Source organism: Pholcus phalangioides, unplaced genomic scaffold (assembly GCF_987345545.1).
Source record: "Pholcus phalangioides strain wild (caught in Gottingen) unplaced genomic scaffold, Ppha-v1.0 ptg000012l_1, whole genome shotgun sequence".
Classification (NCBI taxonomy): domain Eukaryota; kingdom Metazoa; phylum Arthropoda; class Arachnida; order Araneae; family Pholcidae; genus Pholcus; species Pholcus phalangioides.
In genome coordinates, this window is record NW_028301605.1 from 15563744 (window position 1) to 15576592 (window position 12849).

Sequence of the window (12849 nt, forward strand, 5' to 3'; positions counted from 1 at the left end):
AGTATGAAATACATCCGAAAGCATGCTTTAATCCTTTAAAATGTCAGAAGAAGAAAAAATAACAAAAGGTTTAAGGATAGTAAACTTGTATTTTTCATGTATAAATGAAATAAATGGTTGTACAAAATCAATTCCAGGGCAAAAAATATGGCATGCCTGTAGGGACAGTGAATATAAACAACAAGTTAGGTGAAGAAACTGAATACTGTGAAGAGATGAACAGTGATAGTAATGTAGAGAAGTAACTTGGAAAAATGTAAATTATTAACCAAGAAGCACTTGAAGAAATAAATTCATGTCTACAGAACATAGAAGAGTCACCAATTAAACTTCATAGGGTAGCTCCACAGTGTAAGTCAAACAATGCCAAAAGAAAAGTTGAATCTGCTTGTAACACTTTCAAACCAAATGTTTGTGAAGTTTTTGAAGAATTACCAGAAAATGAATCTCAAAGCACACTTAATGAAGATATTAAACAGAAAGCAAGTATGATTATTTTGATAAAGTTAATTAGAAATAAGACTCAATTTAACCATCACGACAAGGGGAAAACTGCAAATTTTAACTCTGGCCCCTGCTTTAGGAAAGGGGAACAAGGAAAAAAATCTAAAGAGTTCAATGTCACTGAATATGCTGTGCGTAAAGCATGAGAGCTTTTGTAAATGAAAAAGCAAAGGTGAGCCATTGTGTTTTTATTGTAAAAAGAATCAAAAATTAAATTTCATCAATTTTTTTGCAATCTAATTTTTTAATGCAAAGATTTAAATTATCATAATCTACATTTTTTTGTGAGCATTTTAGTGGAAATTTCATTTGAATATATTTAAAATCTGCAAAGTTATGATATATTTTCACAAATAATATTGCTTGAATGGGTTAGCCTAAGAGACGTCATTCGTGAGGTTAGAAAACATTTTTTTTTCTCAAAAATTTTTTGAGATATGTACATGAAACTTCGCATGGTAGAAGCAATAAATAAAAAATAATAATTGGAATCTGGGATGATGGGTTGCATTTCAGTATCTAGTTGAATGATTTGAAATCGGAACGATCCAGTCTTATTTTGATGAATTTTGTATTGCGAGCCAGAATAAACATATTAACGGTCAAAAAACCATTATTTTTTTTCTCCAGTATTTTACTTCATATATTTAGGAGAAATTTAAAATAAAAGTTGTTTTGGTAACTGCTGTGCCTCTGGTCTAAAAATACGTTTGAAAAACTATTTTTTCTAACGAAAAATTCCACAAAAACAAAGTTTACATAATTTTTTTGCATGTAAATTTCAAATGTAAGTGTATGAATTATTTTTATTCATATTCTGTATGTTTTTGTGAACACTTTAGTAAAAATTTCACTTGAATATATTGAAAATTGAAAAAGTCATGATTTATTTTCTCAAACAATGCCGCTTAAAAATTGAGCCTCGGAAAAGTCATCTGCATCAGTTTTTGTTAAATTTCAACATTTTTTTTCTCAAAAAGTTTTAGAGATATGCAAATAATATTTCACATAGTTAATAAGGATGGTAAATGCAACAAATAAAAAAAAATCATTGAAATCTGAGACTATGGGTGTCATTTTGGCATTTTGCCGGGTGATTTGAAATGGAATGACCCAGTACTTAAATTTTCATGATGAAAGAAAAGCCTACAACAGCCTACATGAAATGGTAAATAAATATCAATTGTATTAAAACACATAGAGAAATCAAAATAATGAATGCACATGGTGTGGGATAAGGCATAAAAAAAAAAAAAAAAGAGTTCACATTAAATTTACATACCATATCTGATTCCTTTTTGAATGCTTCCAGGGCATCCATGTAACCACTAGAAGCCAAATAATCGGCTATGGCTTTATTCCTAAAAAGTATCGAAAAATAAAAGTGTCATATAATAAAACATCAGACGCAGGATTCTATATAAAACTAATACATTTAAAGGAGAATGAAAAATAGTCACTTCAGTTTCCAAAATATATGCAAACTTTAATTTGCTAAGCATAGCTGGATGAATTTTCAAATCATGAGATCTACCATGCAACATTCACCAAGCATTTGGTGAAGAGCAAAAGTGAAAAACTATACAACTGAATTCAGTAATGAGATCTACTGTCCTAACGCAGAATAGGCCAAAAACTGTGACATATGTCAGAACAATCAGTGCTGATGGAGACAATATCAGAAAGAATTCAAAGAAAATTTTGGAAACACTGTATAATGTGAACTTTTACTGCAGAACATTTTCATTGTATTATTTCCATTGTACTTCCAGACAAGTATCTTGAATATTTCGTGAATCTATTGCCAACCAAATATCTTTTTCATGTTGTAATAATTAGTTTTCAAAGAAAAAAACCCACCAAATCACTAAACCTTCCAGAAACTGCCCCCTTTTTCAAGAATATTTTTTTTCCTAATTGCATGCGATAACTGCTTCCCCCTCCCCGAACACAAAATAATAATAAAAAATCAAAGGAAGACAAAGAAAAAAAAAAGACTATCGTTTTCTGTTATTTATGCTGTATGCTTAATATTATAGTATACTACACAGGGAAAGGAAAAACATCCTTCCTCTCACCTTTTACTATCAGATTTTGAACAAAAGCTGACTCTCCACAATGGCTTTCGATTCACAGGACGAGAGAGGTGGAAGGAAAACATGTTATCACGAGAAGAAAACTTTACAAAAGTATCTGGGCTCGTCAATGTGAAAAGAGATGGTTTTAAGAATCCAAGATATTTTGAGATTTTCGCTGTAAGGGTTAGCCAACTATCATGGTTCCATTCCACTTGGTTTTCACCAGTGGCTCTCTAAGAATATACCAAGACCACAAAGGGGAGCGGGCCATATGGCCTTCAGTTGAGAACCACGAGTCTATATCTGACCACGACACCTGCGATATAAAGGTGTTTCTCTGTATTGAGTAGCAAGTGAAAAGAAGTCCATGTTAGGAGTTCATCAAAATACCCATCTTCCCTCCCCCACAAAATTAGGTGCAGCCTGTACGAAGATACAGCGTTTCTTCTGAAACTTTTTTCTTTACTCCAATAATTTTTCTAGGTGTGTGTCTCATACATATAATATAAGTGGCATATATAATGGAAACTACGATAACTGATTAAAATACAGGCTGTTTCAAAAAGAATCATCAGATTTAAAAAAATCATAACTATTCAGCTTTTCATCCGTTTTGATCGAATAATCAGACCTGCCAACTACAGAAGAAAAAAATCCTACTCTATTCATAAAAAGGGTTAACACTTTAAAAATTCATAAAAACCGGAAAAAACAACTGAAATAAAAAACGGTTTGTAGGGTTAACATCGCTAGGTCACAGGAATTTTTTTAGGACATGAAAAAGTTTAAAAAACAGCCAATAGGTGGCGCTGACATACACAAGTCAAAGAAAAGATAAGAAAATAACAAACAGAATGCCTCCACATCACTTATTACAGCAGTATGTGTTCCACATGACCACTACCACACGGGATAACACATTGCAGATGAGTCACAAATCCAGCAACGCCAGAGTGCAGCAGGTCCGGATGTACATACATGACACCTCTCGGCGGATCGCATCTTTCAATTCCGACAGATTGGATGGACTAGATCAATAAACCGGGGGATTTCAAAAATATCCCCATAACCAGAAGTCTGCCAGTGTCAAAGGATCTGGAGACCGAGGAGGTCATGGGAACTTGCAACACTTGCTAATGATTTTGTCTTCCCCGAACAACTGTATCAGGAATGCCTTGACCAGAGTAGCAGTGTGACTAGTTGCTCCATCTTGCATAAACGTGGCGGTAGAAAGCGCATCTCTTTCACAGAAACAAAATGTTGCTGCATTTGTGACTCGCCTGCAATGTGTAATCCCCCTGTGGTGGTGGTCATGTGGACCACATACTGCTGTAATAAATGATTTGGAGGCATTCTGTTCGTTATTTGCGTATCTTTTCTTTGACTTGTGTACGTCAGCACCACCTATCGGCAGTTTTTGAGTTTTTTTTCCTCAAAACGGGAATTTTTGAGTTTTCTCAAAAATTCCAGTGACATAGCGATAACCATACAAACGGTTTTTCATTTCTATTATTTTCCGGTTTTTATGAATTTTTGAAGTTTTTACGGACGTTTTGCCCACCTTGTATATAATAGACTAATACTGCACTAGAATCAGGTGCAATATTATTTTTTGTCGAACATTTCCGCAAATATTGATAATTCCCGACCCTGAATAACCTTATGTTATATTTCAGGCATGGTAAAATTTTGACGATACTCAAATATCGGGATTAAGGTCTATTATTGTAAATCTATCAGAAATGCGTGAATTATGAACTTCATTTTTGGCACAAGTTCATTTAGAAAATTCGGTCCGAATTAAAAAAAATAAAATGCTATATAATTCATGAAAACAAAGGGTTAGGATGGCATACAAATTTTGGAAAAATATTGATTCATCAAATAGATGCTACAGGATTGATGCGCCACTCAGTACCGTATGCCTCATAATACAGTCAGAGGCAGCTGGATACATTGTTTTGGCGCATAAACCGCACCAAGAAAATCACCGCGAAAATTCTCAGCAGGGTTCTACTCTTTCTCACCGTGGGGAGTGCGGAAATTTTCGGCTACTAGTTAAGTGAAGTGATGTCTACCAACGGACCATCAATGATTTCTAACGTTAACCAGTTTGCGTCATAGGCAGGAAAACAATAATAGCGATTTTGTAAAAAATCATATTTTTAGAAGTAAAACCGTAGAATCGTATTTTATTGGCTAAAATCGTACTAAATACGATAAAATCGCAACAGTTGGCATGTATGAATAATGTATAATAATATAGGTAGAAAGAGGGAAATCTTGAGTTTCATTGCAGTTGCCGACAGGTAGCGCTAACGCTCTTCCTTCGGCCGCCACTTCAGTGTTTATCAAGACAGGGACTGCACAATAAAAATCGTTTTGTGTTCTAAGCTTCGCGAAGTGTGAGTCCTGTCGTTCATCGTGCTTTTCGTCGACAATAGCTTGGTGTTGAACTTCCTACCGCTCAGAGCATTAGGCGATGGTATAAACCAGTGATTCCCATGGAATGTTTCAGGGGGACGGTAGAAGCTGCGGATATAACATAGGATCATATAGGTTAGATTGCGTTGGGGGCGATGGGAGAAAAAAATTTCTGAAGGGGGCGATGGGACAAAGAAGGTTGGGAAACTATGGTATAAACAATCCGAGACCCGGGTTGTCTGTGTAAAGGAAAATCCCCTGGCCGTCCCCGCATGTCAGGCGAAAATGTTGAGCGCATCCTACAGTTTCGCACATAGCCCACAGAAATCATTCGCAGTGGATGCAAACATGCTCGCAAAAGTTTGATTACCGAAGAATTTGACTACCGTATAGACATATGCCGTGCATCCCAAAGTGGACATATTGAGCACCTTTAATTTGGTTTGTAAAGAAAACTTTGATTAGCCATGTAATATAAAATTAATCTTAAGTGTCTATGTTCAATATTTTTCGTAATATACGCGTTTCAAATCAGGCGATTCTTTTTGAAACACCCTGTACATGAGCGACAAGCTTTGTATGATTGGCGATACTGGATTTCGTTTTGGCTGAGATTTTAAATTTTTGTTTTATGCTGGAGCAGAAAATCGTTTCCCATGGCAAATGGAAGAAAAAAAAAAAAGAAATGTTCATTTTCACTTAACACGATGGCTACCGAGAAACACGTGGAAGCAGTGGAATAATCCATCTGCTGCTCTCTGACAGAGAAGAGTAAATCGATAAAATTGGTGTACGTAGAGAGAGAGGTCGGACCACTCCCACTTTTCGGCTTAAGGTGTGAAGGAAACGACAGAACGAATATAAGGCAGAGAATAACCTCTCTGTCTCAGTTATGCATAGACATCGTATCCCATGTTTGATACTGGAACTAGTGCCAAGGCCGACACATCCTCCGCCTGGTTTAATAAGCGGGTAGCCGAGGCAGGTGTTTCAATTCGTCCATTTTTTTTGTAATCTCAGACAGGGTGTTTCGCTGATGACGCGTGAGGTAGGAATACACACCCGCAAGAATAGAAAACCAATAAAATATTGATGAGCCACAGCATATCGTAATCATTTAAAAAAAAATCTTTATAGGATAACAAATCAAATATAGATCCTATAATTCAAAGACAATTCCGAAAGACTAAACACGTAGAAAGAAACTCAAAAAGTAATTCACTGTGTGTATTTATACCGCATGGAAGCAGGACAAGCAAAATAAATCTACAAAAAATATTTTCTTTGCACTCAGCCACGGTGGTCTCAACTCTTACTATCGGGTAACACCCACCCGCATCATATCGTCTAAACCAGTGGTTCTCAACCTTCGGAAGCCTGCGGCCGGGCAAATCTCTTTTGTGTAAGTGAAAAGACCGGTCATACACACAATAACACTAAATTAATGGGAAAAATAAAACTGCGAATCACTCACAGCCCGGTGTGACTAGTGTTAGAGTCTGGTACTGGGCCACGGCCCGGCGGTTGAGAAACACTGGTCTAAACCAGTGATGGGCAAACTGCGGCCCGCTTAGAGGTTCCATCCGGCCCGCCGCAGATATCAAAATAATAAATAAAAATTCTCAATGTCAGTGTTTAAAAAAAAAAAAAACATTTGTGGGGTTGTTTCTTTTTTTTGTATATGGAAAATATAGTTGTGAGAATTATAATAGAAATTGATCAAAAAAACTTGCATATGCAAAAAAATGGAATACATATGTAATAAATATGCATAAATTTATCAAAATATACTTATTTATTTTTTCGCAGTTGTAAAAGATAAACCATTGTCTTTCACTCGCAATAAAACCACGGCAATCTTCAAAATATACGAACACATCCCGCCACTTCATTTCTAAACATAAAAATTTCAAGTATGAATCTGTCCGAATACGTCCGGTCGACCCCAAAAATTTCTTTACTTTGTTTTTTGGCCCGCTCCTAAAAAGGTTTGCTCATCACTGGTCTAAACCACACTAAATATTTAAACAATAGACTCCAAAAAATGTCACTTTTGGCATTCTCTGCAGAGGAACCAAAAAAAAAAAAAATCAATTATCCAAAACTGTTCGACGTCATTGAAAGAATTAGCTCTATTTAGTAATTTTTGAGAGTGAAAACAAAAAATTATGGGGGGAAAAACAAAAATCGAAATAGAAAGAGGTTGGGGGGCAAAGCACAATTACACAAACACATTATACTACATAAAATATATATTATAATAAATAATATATACAATGAAATTCTATGTATAGATTTTCAACAATCGAAGGAATACTCTGCAAGGCTTTTTTGGCGATAATTGTGTTAACTTTATAGGTAATGCGTTTTTTGTTTCATTTCTCATCTTAAAAACACCCAACCAAAGACGCTGAAGCGAAGAAAATACTTAGGGTGCTGGACGTCCCGTATATACGGGATTCAAGGCCGTTTGCATGGGAAGGGAGGGGAGCTAAGCATTTTTCAAAGTTCATTGATGGTCCAAGCACTGCGAGTCCCCAGGTTTCGGTGCTTATACCAAAACCTGGGCTATAAAATAAAATTTCTAGGCTATATATCATAGTGAGCGTAACTTTTTTCGATACACATACAATCTATTTTAGATTACCACAGCAAAAATAACGATTCAAAATTTTTTTAAAAAACTCATTGAAAAAGTGATGAAATGAGCGTTTTTACGAAAATAAGACAGCAGTCGAATTATATTGCGAAATTGAGAGGAAATGAATATATCTAGCAAAAGCGGAGCGGTAGGTCTGCATGTTAAAATTAGGGGAGTAGCACACACACACACACACACACAATCGAAAATGGTGTTAATTGCGTCACGGCTTGGAAAGCGGTTAGACACTCCTAAATTAGTTTTGACCAAAAGACTCCTAAACTTATTTGTACTATTGCCCCCTTTAATCACTTTTTTTAGATCGATGTATCCCCTAAGCTATTCAGCTCCAACTTCAAACGCCCCTACCCACTTTGAGAAATAAGACCAAATACTACTTGACAAATATTTCCCTACGGTAGCTATGAATGATCGTACACATTAATAACTGTATATAGCGGTCATTCAAGTATTACGTCAGCATCGATGGGGGGGTTCCCGATTTGCTGACTTGATGACAAGGGGAAGGGGGTTTGGGTAATGCTTGCTTACGTCATCAACCACCCTTTATGAAAATGAAATATTCTTAATTTCATCTTACTCGGTGCGCCAAAAACGAGATAGACCTTTCGGTAGTTTGTGGGCACTTGAAGTAACATTCTCCCCTATTGATAAGTGCCGTATAAACAGCCAATTTAGTAATCTACAAATGTCCCACAGATCCTTCAAGTAATCTGGAAATGTGTCCGGACCGCTTAAGAGCTCTGGAATTGTGCCACGCATCACTTAAGTGATCCATAATTATATGCGCGGATTACTTAAATAATCTGAGAATGTGCCGCGGGTAACCTGAGTGATGTAGAACCGTACTGAGGACCGCTTAAGTGCTCTAAAACTATGCCACATGTCACTCAAGGGATCTCTGCATGTGTCACGGATCGCTTAATATTTTAGAACTGTGTTCCGGGTCATTTAAGTGATCTGAAATTGTACCACGGGTCACTTAGGCGATCTGTAAATGTGTCGCTTAGTTCATTTTTACAAAATTAGGTTTGAGGAGGGCAGGCCGCATCAGATAATCCTCAGGACCATATTTGGTCCGCGGGCGAAGGGCCTTATGCGATTTACCATATATGGCTTAGAGGATGGGTCAGAAGGAATTTATTAAAGATAAATTTCAAGTTCATAGCCCTCAAATAGCATTGAAATTAACAGAAATTGATTTTATAATAATATATAAAGGTATTTTCTTCCGAAATTTCAATTTAAGAAAAAATATTTTTTAGCATTAAAAAAAGAAATTTTTGATTGTTGAGGGGGGAGGGGCATAGGTGGCTCGTGTCCCCCCCCCCCGGTGTACGTCTCTGATCCCACCAATATGAGTTATGATTCAGAGGGGCAGAGCTGATGACGAAATTTTGCTGGGAGGGGGGGGTCAAAAATGTCTAGAAATTTTCTGACGTATTACTTGAACGGCCCCATAATATGTCGCAAAAAATAAATTCAATACATACATCAATACCTATGTTCATCACAAACAATAAATTTCTTTGAGAGAGATGGATGGCTCTTTTTCTCGGTCCAAGATTTCAAGGAAACATATTTTTTAGATATTATGCCGAAGTGAACTCGGAAAGAAAAATCATCTAGTCTCCGCCGGGAACCGAACTCAGGGCCTCTTGCAAAATACGAGCTGATACAAACCAAGCAAGCATGCTACCATCGTAAGAGAGCCGGAGTTCGAGTTCCGGCGAAGGCCGGATGACTTTTCTTTCCGAGTTCACTTCTGCATAATATGCAGAAAATGTTTCCTTAATAAATTTTTTTTTTCGGATAACAATGATAAAATACTGAAATGAGTTACGGATAGAAATGTGATAATGAACAGACAATACAATTTGTACGGTTTGTGCCGTGTATAACTGGAGTTATTGACCCACACGCACCTGTTAAAAATACGAAATCTGTACATGTTACTGTAGCAGGGAAAGAACGTCCTTGCAAAGTACGTGTTTCGTACGATTGTACTGTATGTGTTTGCACGCAAGTACATATAAAGCTTATACATTCATGTGTTTAAACTTGAACATACATATATTGGCCACTTTAATAACGCTCTTATACAACAGGGAAAATTGACCAGAAAAAAAAAACAAGCCTCTGATCAAGAAACAGCTGAAAGGCACTTCGAAAGTTATTACTATGTATGCTTTGATAAATTCGCAGGACGGCCTTGTTTTCTTTCCTCTCTAATGTAAAAGCAGGCCTTGTCACCGGCGGAAGACAGCACATATCAAAGGTCTATAAAGAAACAAGTGAGGAAGGTTCTAGGGACAAAAGTATAGTAAAGATAGAAGACCACGAAAACGACCTTATTATTGATGCAAAAGAAAAAATAAATAAATAAATAAAAAATAAACATATATGGCATTAAAGAATTTTGTAGTCGTACGTATTTTGATTGCTTCATCAACGCGTTGGCCATAAAAACTGAGAGAAAGAAAAAAACGCTAGATTAATGCAGGACCGCATAGAGTGAAAGCTGGAAATAATCACAAAGCCTATGCGCATTTTTCTGTTAGTGATCATCGTGAAGGGCCTTTCATTGTAATGATCTGGATATAAAGTTATCTGGGGATTGTTTTCGAATTACGAACCATCATGCCCATGGTTTTTTTTATTTTTTGAAAACATTTTCTTCATGGAATTTTTCTTCCTAAGAGCTGCAGAGTGTATGTTTTGTTCTGTTATTTTGTATATTATTTGTATTTGTGTGTTATTTTGCAATTAAAAAAAAATTAATACCCCCCCCCCTTTCTTTTACGCCAGGGGTCTTCAACGCATATATATCCCGCGGGCCATATTTGGCCCTCGAAGCTTGATGCCGTGGTCCGCCAATCATTTTCAGAAAATAGTTGACAACATTGAAAAACGATCCATTTTAAAACTAATGAAAGAAATAATTCCGGAATCGATGAAAAGAGTAATTCTGGAATAAATGAAAGAAATAATTTCTGTATTAATGAAAGAAATAATTTTTGAATTAAAGAAATAATTCTAGAATAAATGAAAATGATTCTAGAACAAATTAATGAAAACGCAGAATTAATTTCAGGAGTAATTCCAGAACAAATTCATAAAAATTCAGAATTAATGCCATAAATGATTCCAAGATAGATGAAAATTCAGAATTAAATAATTCAGGTATAGATGAAAGAAATAATTCCAGAATTACAGAAAAAAGAAAATTACAATTTTTGCGACAAATAATTCCAGAATCGGTGAGAAAAATAACTTACAAATAAGCGATATAATTTCGTAATTACTGATAGATATTAATCCACAATCAATAAAAGAATAATTGCATAATTGTTGAAAGAAATGATTTCAAAATATATTAAAAAAGAAAACAAATTCAGAATTACCGCAATAAATAATTATAGAATTATTATGACATGAATGTCGCTCTCCACTTGTTAATACAAGATATACGGAAGACTGGATGTTGTGAAGATATTTAGTATTTGAGATGTTCATTTTTTAAGGAAGGAAAAAACTCATCTCTGCCTCTACCGGGAGTCGAACCCGGGTCCCTCGATTGCCGGACGAGTGCTCTGACCACTAAGCTACAGAGGAGATAGAGATTTTCCTTCGCTAGAGCGTATATATGCCGAACGGAACCGTGCAATGGACGGTGAAACCGATCAGCTAATAGCTCATGGACGACGAGCCACCAGAGGGCTATATATATGACATGAATGTCGCTCTCCACTTGTTAATACAAGATATACGGAAGACTGGATGTTGTGAAGATATTTAGTATTTGAGATGTTCATTTTTTAAGGAAGGAAAAAACTCATCTCTGCCTCTACCGGGAGTCGAACCCGGGTCCCTCGATTGTCCTCGATTTTTTCCTTCCTTAAAAAATGAACATCTCAAATACTAAATATCTTCACAACATCCAGTCTTCCGTATATCTTGTATTAACAAGTGGAGAGCGACATTCATGTCATATATATAGCCCTCTGGTGGCTCGTCGTCCATGAGCTATTAGCTGATCGGTTTCACCGTCCATTGCACGGTTCCGTTCGGCATATATACGCTCTAGCGAAGGAAAATCTCTATCTCCTCTGTAGCTTAGTGGTCAGAGCACTCGTCCGGCAATCGAGGGACCCGGGTTCGACTCCCGGTAGAGGCAGAGATGAGTTTTTTCCTTCCTTAAAAAATGAACATCTCAAATACTAAATATCTTCACAACATCCAGTCTTCCGTATATCTTGTATAGAATTATTGATTTCGAATTAGAATTAATCATAATTACGGATTAAATTAATTATGATTAATTTTATCCGTAATTAATCAAAACTTTCAGAATAAATGAAAAAAATATTTTAGATCAAAATTGATAAAATTAATTTCAGAATAAATAAAACTCTTGTCCCTGTTAAACTCGGGGGCCTCTTTTAGTAAGATGTTATTAAATTACATGAGTTTTGGTGCCCTGCGGGTTTCATGGGAAGTTTTAATTTAGCTAGTGGTGTCTGAAAGGTTGAAAATACCTGTTCTAAGCGAATCACTGACCATTCTTACAAATTTCTTCAGTCAAAATTCAATACATGACTATGCAATGAGTTTGACGTTGTTAGCTTCCAACCAAAATTTAGCTGACCACGAAATATGGTATACATTTATATTTAGATTATTTATTTATATTTAAATTATTAGATATTTAGGTCTCCTGAAGCTTGAATAGAAAGCAGTTGGCAAAAAAGCTTTCCATAAAATATGTCTTGATAAGTAACTGTGTTCATTTATGACAATGTGGAACTTAGGATGTTGTTGCACTAACTGTGAACAGTCCAAGTCACAGCACAATAACTTTCGAATTAACGTTTTGAAAACAAAAACGAATTTACTTGTAACATTATGCCAGTAACAACAGAGCCAACAGGCATGTCCGGAGGAAGTTTTTTTTTTTTTGTTCGAAAATGTTTGAATGTTTGAAAAGTCTCCTTGCTCGTGCTATACAGCGTATGGGAATGATTTTAGCTAAAATCATTCACAAACATGGTCGTCAATTTAGAATTGGAATATATGTCTTTATAATTAGCATTAGGGCCGTTCTGAGAGCATCGTGGGTCCACGGGCTGTGATTTTTCTGAGCTCTGCCTGGCAAATTCGCAGAAATTTCAACCGATTCCC

General features: G+C 35.9%; 1 protein-coding gene across 1 annotated transcript in view; it reads right to left on the reverse strand.

Moving 5' to 3' along the window:
• The window catches only part of Lis-1 (LisH and WD40 domain-containing Lis-1), a 64382-nt gene that overhangs the window by 17319 nt on the left and 34214 nt on the right, over positions 1–12849 (reverse strand). Inside the window, exon 3 of the mRNA XM_089240261.1 lies at positions 1787–1865. Coding sequence (XP_089096387.1) covers positions 1787–1865 — 79 coding nt within the window. The remainder of the gene's footprint in view (positions 1–1786; positions 1866–12849) is intronic.